General features: G+C 40.2%; 1 protein-coding gene across 2 annotated transcripts in view; it reads right to left on the bottom strand.

Moving 5' to 3' along the window:
* Positions 1-1,098: 1,098 nt before the first annotated feature.
* GK5 (glycerol kinase 5) overlaps positions 1,099-13,330 on the bottom strand; it is a 163,856-nt gene continuing 151,624 nt past the window's right edge. For both annotated transcript variants that reach the window (XM_053709816.1, XM_053709817.1), the window contains one exon: positions 1,099-1,960. In XM_053709816.1, the coding sequence (XP_053565791.1) occupies positions 1,812-1,960 (149 nt within the window). In that variant the 3' untranslated portion in view covers positions 1,099-1,811. The remainder of the gene's footprint in view (positions 1,961-13,330) is intronic.

Below are 13,330 nucleotides of genomic sequence, written 5' to 3'. Positions count from 1 at the left end.
TAACTATGAGCCCTTTATGCAAGCTTGGATTCCTCTTTTACTGAATACAGCTTACCCTTCCCTCATGGGGATATTGCCAGCCTTTTCTAGAAATAACACAGTCTGTCTAGAAAAAAATAGACTGAACATACCTTAATGCAGTTTAGCCTGCAAACTGTTCCCCCAACTGAAGTTTTCCTGTACTCTTAAGCCCTTGTGAGAACAGCAGTGGATCTTAGTTACAAAATGCTAAGATCATCATCCTCCTTGCAGAAATCTTCATCCCTTTTCTGCCAGAGAGTAAATAGTACACACCGGTACCATTTAAAATAACAAACTTTTGCTTGAGAAAATAAAAACTAACATTTTTGTCACCACACGCCTCTTTGCCCTTCCTAGCAGTTAAGCAGGCAGAGAGAATGACTGGGGGGTGGAGCTAAGGGAGGAGCTATATAGACAGCTCTGCCGTGGGTGCTCTCTCTGCCACTTCCTGTAGGGAAGGAGAATATCCCACAAGTATGGATGAATCCGTGGACTTGATACATCTTACAAGAGAAATTAAGGCCATAACTCAAAACTCAGTTCCTTATTTCCCTGAGCTCATAGTTGTTCATTTTGATACTATTTAGTTATAATAATTGCTTTTGCGATTTCCCATGACTCAATGGATAAAGGATTTGCATGAAAACATCTTTCTTTCTTTCTCCTTCTCTTCCTTGGGGAAGATGAAAAACCTGATCCAATTCAACTTTGCGGCACCAGCAGCTACTCAGGAGGAGATCGCAGAGGGCACCAACCCTTCTCCTGTATACTACTTTCATAAAAGTTTGGTTTACCTCTATCCTCTAGCATTTTATGACACCTCACATAAAATTATTTAGATATATATTAACATGATTGTTTAAGATGTTTGCTACTAAAGAGGCTCTGAGTACTTTCAATTATGTATTTTTAGAATTCTAAACTGTTACACTAATTGCAAATGATCACATATGTTTTGGATAAAGAATAACACCTTTTAAAATTGCATCTTATATTAAAGGTGCAATGATACAGTCATACTGGCAAGAGACTCTTTTTTTCAAAAAGTATAACATGATGTTAAAGGAAAAAAAATAATTTGACATTAATAAACAAAAGTGATTTATTTGTAATCACTCATATTTGGCACAGGCTTTTAAACTTTTTTGTTCTGATGGTTATACACGGTAATAAAATTCTACATAAAAAAAGATGAGAAAAATAAATGGTTAAAAACAACAGATATTAAAATATTTTTCAAGAAAAAAAAATATCATTGATTATTTACATTTAAGTTCACAGTATTTTGATAATTTAACGATCAAGATTGAATAATATATTATTCAAAAACTATAGGTAATTTAAAAGTCTAGTTAACAAGAGCAATGTAAATATATACAGCTCCTGTTACTATGCTCCTAAGGAACCAGTTTCTCGTCCCCCTTTAGAGTATCCTCCATATCCATTTTCATCTGGGATATTGCAGTGCTAGTGCTTTCCGATTAATTTTTTATATGCCCATCGGCTGCTTTCACAGAGTACAACATTCTGTGAGAGAAAGTGTGACACAAACCATTATTGCTGCAAACTCACACTGTTGGCAAGCGTATTCAGGAAAGACAGCTTGTGCCCTTGTAGTAAAGAAAGATCAATAGCAGCTTTTATTAAGGCATGTAAATGTGTAGGATGAGATTAGCAGCTTTGAGAGCACCGCTTAACCCTCACAAGGATAGATGATGATGAGTATGTGATGCTCTACTGCACAATTAAGGTCTCTGGTTATAATGAGGTGAAAATTAATATTTATTCTGCTAAGAGTCATTGTACCAATTGGAACATCTCTTCAGGGCCAGTTCCCAGCTTTTCATGTATTGCTCGTAGTCCTTCAATTTGGTCTGTGGTTCAAAAACAATTTCTGTCTTTCTTAGTTTCTTCAGCTCCTCTTTACTGGACCACATACCTAAAGAGGGAGCAAGAGATCAGTCATCTAGAACACAGAACTATTTTCTAAAATAAAAAATAGATCCAGTTAAATCAATGAATACTAATAAAAGCAAACAAGTTTAGTCAATCTTAGCATTATTTACTTCAGACAGACCATGACTATTTGTGTGTAAAAACCTTGTCCACCTTAAAGGGACACTGAACCCAATTTTTTTCTTTCATTATTCAGATAGAGCATGTAATTTTAAGCAACTTTCAAATTTACTCATATTATCAATTTTTCTTCATTCTCTTGCTATCTTTATTTGAAAAAGAAGGCATCTAAGCTTTTTATTAGTTCAGTACTCTGGACAGCACTTTTTTATTGGTGGATGAATTTATCCAGCAATCAGCAAGAACAACCCAGGTTGTTCACCAAAAATGGTCCGGCATCTAAACTTACATTCTTGCATTTCAAATAAAGATACCAAGAGAATAAAGAAAAAAATTGGGTTCAGTGTCCCTTTAAACAGTTTTCAAGTATCTTAGATAGTTTTTGTTTGTTTTTTATCATCAAGAGATAAACAGCATCTTAACCCCTTAACGACCGAGGACGTGCAGGGTACGTCCTCAAAAAAAAGGCAGTTAATGCCTGAGGACGTACCCTGCACGTCCTCGGTGTGGAAAGCAGCTGGAAGCGATCCTGCTCGCTTCCAGCTGCTTTCCGGTTATTGCAGTGATGCCTCGATATCGAGGCATCCTGCAATAACCATTTGTAGCCATCCGATGCAGAGAGAGCCACTCTGTGGCCCTCTCTGCACCGGACATTAACGGCTAGGTTTGTGGGTGGATAGGAGCCGGTGTGGGAGGCGGGTGGCGGCCATCAATGGCCCCGGATGATGCTGAGGGGGGCGGGATCGGGGGCGGGAATGCCCGGGGGGCGCGCACGGGCGCGCGCGCGTGCACGGGAGGTGGGGGCGGGCGCGTGCACGGGAGGGAGCGGGTGGGAACCGCTGCACTACAGAAAAAGTAGCATTAAAATTTACTAAAAAGGGGAAATAAAGTTGGAAGTAAAAAGATCATCAGGCAGGTGGTGGGGGTTGGTCTGTGGGGGGGGGGGAAGCTACACTACAGAAACTAAAAATAAAAACAAAAAAAAAACTTTTTATTTTGCAAAATGGGTACTGGCAGACAGCTGCCAGTACCCAAGATGGCCCCCAATAAGGCAGATGGGGAGGATTAGAGAGCTGTTTGGGGGGATCAGGGAGGTTGGGGGCTAAGGGGGGATGCTACACCCCCAGCATATGTAAATATGCTTTAAAAAAATAAAAATTAAAATAAAAAAACCTTTTATTTTAGTACTGGCAGACTTTCTGCCAGTACTTAAGATGGCGGAGACAATTGTGGGGTGGGGGAGGGAAGGGAGCTGTTTGGGAGGGATCAGGGGGTCTGATGTGTCAGGTGGGAGGCTGATCTCTACACTAAAGCTAAAATTAACCCTGCAAGCTCCCTACAAACTACCTAATTAACCCCTTCACTGCTAGCCATAATACACGTGTGATGCGCAGCAGCATTTAGCGGCCTTCTAATTACCAGAAAGCAACGCCAAAGTCATATATGTCTGCTATTTCTGAACAAAGGGGATCCCAGAGAAGCATTTACAACCATTTGTGCCATAATTGCACAAGCTATTTGTAAATCATTTCAGTGAGAAACCTAAAATTGTGAAAAATTCAACGTTTTTTTTAATTTGATCGCATTTAGCGGTAAAATGGTGGCATGCAATATACCAAAATGGGCCTAGATCAATACTTTGGGTTGTCTGCTACACTACACTAAAGCTAAAATTAACCCTACAAGCTCCCTACAAGCTCCCTAATTAACCCCTGCACTACTGGGCATAATACACGTGTGGTGCGCAGCGGCATTTAGCGGCCTTCTAATTACCAAAAAGCAATGCCAAAGCCATATATGTCTGCTATTTCTGAACAAAGGGGATCCCAGAGAAAAATTTACAACCATTTATGCCATAATTGCACAAGCTATTTGTAAATCATTTCAGTGAGAAACCTAAAATTGTGAAAAATTCAACGTTTTTTTTAATTTGATCGCATTTAGCGGTAAAATGGTGGCATGCAATATACCAAAATGGGCCTAGATCAATACTTTGGGTTGTCTGCTACACTACACTAAAGCTAAAATTAACCCTACAAGCTCCCTACAAGCTCCCTAATTAACCCCTGCACTACTGGGCATAATACACGTGTGGTGCGCAGCGGCATTTAGCGGCCTTCTAATTACCAAAAAGCAATGCCAAAGCCATATATGTCTGCTATTTCTGAACAAAGGGGATCCCAGAGAAAAATTTACAACCATTTATGCCATAATTGCACAAGCTGTTTGTAAATAATTTCAGTGAGAAACCGAAAGTTTGTGAAAAAGTGAACGATTTTTTGTATTTGATCGCATTTGGCGGTGAAATGGTGGCATGAAATATACCAAAATTGGCCTAGATCAATACTTTGGGATGTCTTCTAAAAAAATATATATACAAGTCAAGGGATATTCAGGGATTCCTGAAAGATATCAGTGTCCCAATGTAACTAGCGCTAGTCTTGAATAAAATGGTTTGGAAATAGCAAAGTGCTACTTGTATTTATGGCCCTATAACTTGCAAAAAAAAGCAAAGAACATGTAAACATTGGGTATTTCTAAACTCAGGACAAAATTTAGAAAATATTTAGCATGGGTGTTTTTTGGTGATTGTAGATGTGTAACAGATTTTGGGGGTCAAAGTTAGAAAAAGTGTTTTTTTTCTATTTTTTTCTCATATTTTATAAAAAAATTTATAATAAATTATAAGATATGATGAAAATAATGGTATCTTTGGAAAGTCCATTTAATGGCGAGAAAAACGGTATATAATATGTGTGGGTACAATAAATGAGCAAGAGGAAAATTACAGCTAAACACAAACACCACAAAAATGTAAAAATAGCCTTGGTCCCAAACGGACAGAAAATGGAAAAGTGCTGTGGTCATTAACCCCTTAATGACCGGACCATTTTTCAATTTTCTTACCCTTAATGACAATGGCTATTTTTACATTTCTGCGGTGTTTGTGTTTAGCTGTAATTTTCCTCTTACTCGTTTACTGTACCCACACATATTATATACCGTTTTTCTCGCCATTAAATGGACTTTCTAAAGATACCATTATTTTCATCATATCTTATAATTTCCTATAAAAAAAATATAAAATATGAGGAAAAAATTGAAAAAAACACACTTTTTCTAACTTTGACCCCCAAAATCTGTTACACATCTACAATCACCAAAAAACACCTATGCTAAATAGTTTCTAAATTTTGTCCTGAGTTTAGAAATACCCAATGTTTACATGTTCTTTACTTTTTTTGCAAGTTATAGGGCCATAAATACAAGTAGCACTTTGCTATTTCCAAACAACTTTTTTTCAAAATTAGCGCTAGTTACATTGGAACCCTGATATCTGTCAGGAATACCTGAATATCCCTTGACATGTATATATTTTTGTTTAGAAGACAACCCAAAGTATTGATCTAGGCCCATTTTGGTATATTTCATGCCACCATTTCACCGCCAAATGTCATCAAATAAAAAAAAAAGTTCACTTTTTCACAAATTTTGTCACAAACTTTAGGTTTCCCACTGAAATTATTTACAAACAGCTTGTGCAATTAAGGCACAAATGGTTGTAAATGCTTCTTTGGGATCCCCTTTGTTCAGAAATAGCAGACTTATATGGCTTTGGCATTGCTTTTTGGTAATTAGAAGGCCACTAAATGCTGCTGCGCACCACACGTAAATTATGCCCAGCAGTGAAGGGGTTAATTAGGTAGGTTGTAGGGAGCTTGCAGGGTTAATTTTAGCTTTAGGGTAGAGATCAGCCTCCCACCTGACACATCCCACCCCCTGATCCCTCCCAAACAGTGCTCTTCCCTCCCCCACCCCACAATTGTCCCCGCCATCTTAAGTACTGGCAGAAAGTCTGCCAGTACTAAATAAAAGGAGTTTTTCTTTTTTTTAATAAAAAAAAATTAAAATGTTTTAGCTGTGATGGACCCCTGCCTTAACCCCAACCTCCATGATCCCCCCCCCCAGCTCTCTAACCCTCTCCCCTACCTAATTGCCGCCATCTTGGGTACTGGCAGCTGTCTGCCAGTACCCAATTTGCCCCCAAAACAAGTGTTTTTTTTGCAATTTTTTGCCATTTTTAATGTTTTCTGTAGTGTAGCAGCCCCCCACAATACCCCAACCCCCTCCCCCTCCCAGATCCTTATATATTTATTTATTTTTCATTCATTTTTGTCCCCCCTTCCTTTCTCATTGGTGTCAGTGGCCATGTAATCGGGCGCGCACGCGCGCCCCCGCACGCTCCCGGCACCCGGCGTGCACATAGCACTTACAGGAACCGGATGCCGGGTAGCGATGGGCCGCCCACCCGCCTCCCTGATGTGCTCCCACCCACCAACGAACCGGCACCATCGCTACCGGTGCAGAGAGGGCCACAGAGTGGCTCTCTCTGCATCGGAGTCTTCTGAAAAGGTATTGCAGGATGCCTCCATATGGAGGCATCACTGCAATACCCTGAGAGCTGCTGGAAGCGATTGCGATCGCTTCCAGCACTCTCTTAGACAACTGACGTACCAGGTACGTCTATTGTCATTAACTGTTAGTTAATGCATGACGTACCTGGTACGTCAGTTGTCATTAAGGGGTTAAGGGGTTAAAAGAGACACTCAAGTAAAAATTTAACTTTCATTATTCAGATAGAGCAAGCAATTTTTAGCAACTTTCCAATTTAATTCCATTAACAAAATGTGCAGTCTTTTTATATTTCCACTTTTTAAGTCACCAGCTCCTACGGAGCATGAGCAAGAATTCACAGAATATACATATATGCATTTGTGATTGGCTGATGGCTGTCACATGATTAAGGGGGAGTGGAACGAGACATAACTGAAATTTGTCAGAAAAAAATCTATTACTCATTTGAAATTCAGACTAAGTGCTATTGCATTGGCTTTTTATTGTGCATTTGTTAATTATGCAAATCCACTGTATTTACTGGTCCTTTAAGTAAGTATTTGACAGAAAAAACAGAACTACAGGCAATGGGGAGCCCTCTCTTTTCAATGTTGGGTCTCACACCCCTGTAACTAGTAGGTGACTTTCTATAGTGGTCTAAGCCTTATAAGAGACAATAGCTCCCCAAAATAAGCACAACAATTTGGTAAGTAACCCTTTTTAAAAAGAGTTCCCTCTTTCAAAGAAGGGGTAACATATCCATGTAGCTGATTACCATTACATCAATGGTCACCTGACAGTTAACTATTCACATACGGCTAGATTACGAGTTTTGCGGTACAGCTATACCACTGAAAAATTGCCCCTTACGCGTGGAATGGCCAGGAACGCATATTAGGAGTCACGGCGGTATAGCTATACCGCAAGCATTTTAGCCTGTAAGGCAACGTCCATTCAGCATTAAAAAAAATTAAGTTTGAATGTGGGATTTCAATAGCGCCGGTATTACAGGTTGTGCGTTCAGGCTAAAATGCTTGCGTTAAAGCCTATACTGACAAGATCCATACCGCCATCTGAGAGCAGTAGTTATGGATTTTGCGAAAAACAAAAATGTTTCACAAAACTCATAACTAAACTGTTACAAAGTAGACTAACACCCATAAACTACCTATTAACCCCTAAACCGCAACCCCCCGCATCGCAAATACTATATTAAAATTATTAACCCCTAATCTGCTGCCCACCCACATTGCGACTATTAAATACACTTATTAACCCCTAATCAGCCAATAGGATTTCAGAAGCTCTCATCCTATTGGCTGATTTAAATTTGAAGAATCAAATCAGCTAATAGCAATGCAAGGTACGCCATTTTAAAACGGCTACCTTGCATTTAACTTCAGTGTACGGCGGTGACCATACGAAGAGGATGCTCCGTGCAGGATGTCATCACCGATCCAGGATAGCTGCTTACCGCCGGGATGAAGATGTTTGTCCGGACTTCAGGAACCGCAAGTAGATTTTATAGGGTTTAGCATTAGGTTTTTTTTTCATTTTTTTGGGTGTTTGTTTTTTTTAGATTAGGGCTTTGGGCAATTGTAAAAAAAACTGAATGCCCTTTTAAGGGCAGTAAAAGGGCAATACCCATACAAATGCCCCCTTAGGGGCAATGGTAGCTTAGGATTCTTTAGAGTTAGGTTTTTTATTTTGGGGATTGGTTGGGTGGGGGGTTTTACTGTTGGGGGGACTTTGTATTTTTTTTACAGGTAAAAGAGCTGTTTAACTTAGGGCAATGCCCTACTAAATGCCCTTTTATGGGCTATTGGAAGTTTATTATAGGCTAGGGGGTGTTTTTATTTTGTTTTGTTTTTTATTTTTATAGGGCTATTAAATTAGGTGTAATTGTTTTTATATTTGATAATTTCGTTTATTATTTTTTGTAATCTTAGTGTTTTTTATTTTTCATGATTTAGTGTTTATTATTTTTTTGCAATTTTAGATTTTTTTAATATTTTGGTAGTGTTATTTTTAAAAAAAAATTGTAATTCATTTTTTTAATTGGTATTTTATTTTATTAGAATAGTAATGTTAGGTTAACTTATAGTTTAAACTTATTTATTTCTTATTTCAAAGGAAAGTTTTTATTTATAATAAGATAGTTATATTGTAATTTTAATTTATAGTTAGGGGGTGTTAGGTTTAGGGGTTAATAGTTTAATTTAGTGTTTTGTGATGTGTGGGGGCCGGCGGTTTAGGGGTTAATAGGTTTATTTAGGTGTTGGCGATGTCGGGGAACGGCGGATTAGGAGTTAATAACTTTATTTAGTGTCGGCGATGTCGGGGAGTGGCAGAATAGGGGTTAATAACTTATTAGTGTGGCCGATATTGGGAGCGGTGGATTAGGGGTGTTTAGACTAGGGGTGTTTAGACTAGGGGTTTATGTTAGGGTCTTAACCCCTTAATGACCGGACCATTTTTCAGTTTTCTTACCCTTAATGACAATGGCTATTTTTACATTTCTGCAGTGTTTGTGTTTAGCTGTAATTTTCCTCTTACTCATTTACTGTACCCACACATATTATATACCGTTTTTCTCGCCATTAAATGGACTTTCTAAAGATACCATTTTTTTCATCACATCTTATAATTTAATATAAAAAATATATAAAATATGAGGAAAAAATGGAAAAAAACACACTTTTTCTAACTTTGACCTCCAAAATCTGTTACACATCTACAACCACCAAAAAACACCCATGCTAAATAGTTTCTAAATTTTGTCCTGAGTTTAGAAATACCCAATGGTTACATGTTGTTTGCTTTTTTTGCAAGTTATAGGGCAATAAGTACAAGTAGAACTTTGCTATTTCCAAACCACTTTTTTTCAAAATTAGCGCTAGTTACATTGGAACACTGATATCTGTCCGGAATCCCTGAATATCCCTTGACATGTATATATTTTTTTTTAGAAGACAACCCAAAGTATTGATTTATGCCCATTTTGGTATATTTCATGCCACCATTTCACTGCCAAATGCGAGCAAATAAAAAAAATTGTTCACTTTTTCACAAATGTTGTCACAAACTTTAGGTTTCTCACTGAAATTATTTACAAACAGTTTGTGCAATTATGGCACAAATGGTTGTAAATGCTTCTCTGGGATCCCCTTTGTTCAGAAATAGCAGACATATATGGCTTTGGCGTTGCTTTTTGGTAATTAGAAGGCCGCTAAATGCAGCTGCGCACCACACGTGTATTATGCCCAGCAGTGAAGGGGTTAATTAGGGAGCTTGTAGGGAGCTTGTAGTGTTAATTTTAGCTTTAGTGTAGTGTAGTAGACAACCCAAAGTATTGATCTAGGCCCATTTTGGTATATTTCATGCCACCATTTCACCGCCAAATGCGAGCAAATAAAAAAAAAAGTGACATTTTTCACAATTTTAGGTTTCTCACTTAAATTATTTACAAACAGCTTGTGCAATTATGGCACAAATGGTTGTAAATGCTTCTCTGGGATCTCCTTTGTTCATAAATAGCAGACATATATGGCTTTGGCGTTGCTTTTTGGCAATTAGGAGGCCGCTAAATGCTGCTGCGCACCACACTTGTATTAAGCCCAGCAGTGAAGGGGTTAATTAGGTAGCTTGTAGAGAGCTTGCAGGGTTAATTTTAGCTTTAGTGTAGAGATTAGCCTCCCACCTGACACATCCCACCCCCTGATCCCTCCCAGACAGCTCTCTTCCCTCCCCCACCCCACAATTGTCCCCGCCATCTTAAGTACTGGCAGAAAGTCTGCCAGTACTAAAATAAAAAGGTTTTTTTTTTTTTTTTTTTTTTTTTAATTATTCAGCTGTGATGGACCCCTGCCTTAACCCCCAACCTCCCTGATCCCCCCCAAACACCTCTCTAACCCTCCCCACCTACCTAATTGCCACCATCTTGGGTCTGCCAGTACCCAGTTTTCCCCAAAAAGTAAAGTGTTTTTACATTTTTTATTTTTTCTGTAGTGTAGCTGCCCCAACACCCCCCCCCACCAGATCCAGATCCTGATCCTTTGATCTAAAAAATTCTGCCCCCCTCCCTCTTACCAAAATTCATTGGTGGCAGTGCCAGTGATTGCTGCGCGCGCGCGTGCACGCAGCCCCCCCCGCACGCTCCCGGCATCCGGCGTGCACAATGCACTTAAAGGAACCGGATGCCGGGTAGCGATGGGCCGCCCACCCTCCTCCCTGTAAGCTCCCACCCACCAACGAACGGCCGCATCGCTACCGGTGCAGAGAGGGCCACAGAGTGGCTCTCTCTGCATCGGATGCTTTCTAAAGGGTATTGCAGGATGCCTCAATATCGAGGCATCACTGCAATACCCTGAGAGCTGCTGGAAGCGATTGCGATCGCTTCCAGCACTCTCTAAGACAACTGACGTACCAGGTACGTCCATTGTCACTAACTGCAAGTTTTTGCAGGACGTACCTGGTACGTCAGTTGTCATTAAGGGGTTAATGTAACTTTTTTTTCCCCATAGACATCAATGGAATTGCATTACGGCGATCGCCATTCCACACTTCAGGTGTTAAAAAAGTGTGCACAAGCACGTAAACTCAGCCCTTGGCTTTTGTGCGGTATGGAGCTTAACGCACCATAATGCACAGCACAAGGAGGCTTTTCAATAACTCGTAATGGTAGTGCTATGGAGAGTGAAATAACGCAATATTCTTGGCATTAGTTTTGCACCCTGTTTAGCGCAAAACTCGTAATCTAGGCGATAGTTAATAACATCATGGGGTAGAGTATCCCCTATTTCCCGCTACACAATATATAGACCAACTTGAGAATCCTTACTTAAAAACAGCAATCCTAATAATCCAAATGAGTGATCCAGCTGCCATCTGATTTTAAGAACAATGATGAATACCTCATACCAACTATTTCATGATTATTATTTTTGTGTGAGTGTGTGTGTGTGTGTGTGTGTGTGGGGGGGGGCTAAAGGGTTTTTGCTTTTCTGTATAAAGCTGGACAAAAAGGTAGAAACATATATTGTGAAAATGTGAACCATCAATCTAAGAAATAATTTTGTGTAATTTTAAAATATGTCTAAAAATCCTAAATTTGTGTGTTTTGGGAAGGTAAACAGAAGCTGTAAGTAGCATTAGTGAAATATTTAGAAATAATGACTCACATGTTGCTATTAGAGTATTTAAAATATGGTATTTCTAAAAACTAATTATTTTCTAAAATGCTTAGTCTGTGTGTGTGTGTGTGTGTGTGAGATAGATAAAGTGTGTGAGTGTGAGAGTGTGTCTGAGAGTGAGTGTGTGTGAGAGAGTGTGTGTGAGTGTGTAAGTGAGTGTGTGTGTGCATGAGAGTGTGTGTGAGTGTGAGAGTATGTGTGTGTGAGTGAGAGTGTGTGTGTGTGTGTGTAAGTGAGTGTGTGTGTGTGAGAGAGTGTGTGTGTGTGTGAGAGTATGTGTGTGTGAGTGAGAGTGTGTGTGTGTGAGAGTGTGTGAGTGAGTGTGTGTGTGTGAGTGTGTGTGTGAGAGAGAGTGTGTGTGTGTGAGAGTGAGAGTGTGTGTGAGAGTGAGAGTGTGTGTGAGAGTGAGAGTGTGTGTGAGAGTGAGAGTGTGTGTGAGAGTGAGAGTGTGTGTGAGAGTGAGAGAGTGTGTGAGAGAGTGTGTGTGTGTGAGAGAGTGTGTGAGTGTGAGAGTGTGTGAGTGTGAGAGAGTGTGTGAGTGTGTAAGAGTGTGTGAGTGTGTAAGAGTGTGTGTGTGTGTGAGAGTATGTGTGTGTGAGTGAGAGTGTGTGTGTGTGAGTGAGTGTGTGTGAGTGAGTGTGTGAGTGAGAGTGTGTGTGAGTGAGTGTGTGAGTGAGAGTGTGTGAGTGAGAGAGTGTGTGTGAGTGAGAGTGTGTGTGTGAGAGTGTGTGAGTGAGAGAGTGTGTGTGAATGAGAGTGTGTGAGTGAGAGAGTGTGTGAGTGAGAGAGTGTGAGTGAGAGAGTGTGAGTGAGTGTGTGTGTGTGAGTGAGAGTGTGTGAGTGAGAGTGAGTGTGTGAGTGAGAGTGTGTGTGTGTGTGAGTGAGTGTGTGTGTGAGTGAGAGTGTGTGTGTGAGTGAGAATGTGTGTGTGAGTGAGAATGTGAGTGTGTGAGAATGTGTGAATGTGAGTGAGTGTGAGAGTGTGTGTGTGAGTGTGTGTGTGTGTGTGTGTGTGAGTGTGTGTGTGAGTGTGTGTGTGTGAGTGTGAGAGAGTGTGTGAGAGTGTGTGTGTGTGAGAATGAGTGTGTGTGAGAGTGAGTGTGTGTGAGAGTGAGTGTGTGTGAGTGAGTGTGTATGAGAGTGTGTGTATGAGAGTGTGTGTGTATGAGAGTGTGTGTGTATGAGAGTGTGTGTGTATGAGAGTGTGTGTGTATGAGAGTGTGTGTATGAGTGTGTGAGAGAGTATGTGTGTGAGTGTGCGTGAGAGTGTGTGTGTGTGAGAGAGTGTATGTGCGAGTGAGAGTGTGTGAGTGTGAATGTGTGTGAGTGAGTGTGTAAGAGTGTGTGTGTGTGAGTGTGCGTGAATTAGTGTGTGTGTGAGAGAGTGTGTAAGAGTGTGAGTGTGTAAGAGTGTGTGAGAGAGTGTGTGTGTATGTGTGAGTATGTGTGTGAATGAGTGTGTGTGTGTGTGAGAGTGTGTGTGTGAGAGTGTGTGTGCATGAGTGAGTGTGAATGTGTGAGTGTGAATGTGTGAGTGTGAATGTGTGTGTGAGAGTGTGAGAGTGTGTGAGTGTGTATGTTTGAGTGAGTGTGTGTGTGAGAGTGTGAGTGAATGTGTGTGAGTGAGAGTGTGAGTGAGAGAGTGT

The sequence above is a fragment of the Bombina bombina genome, chromosome 4 (assembly GCF_027579735.1).
Source record: "Bombina bombina isolate aBomBom1 chromosome 4, aBomBom1.pri, whole genome shotgun sequence".
NCBI classification, from domain to species: Eukaryota; Metazoa; Chordata; class Amphibia; order Anura; family Bombinatoridae; genus Bombina; species Bombina bombina.
This window is presented reverse-complemented; position numbering and strand designations above follow the sequence as displayed.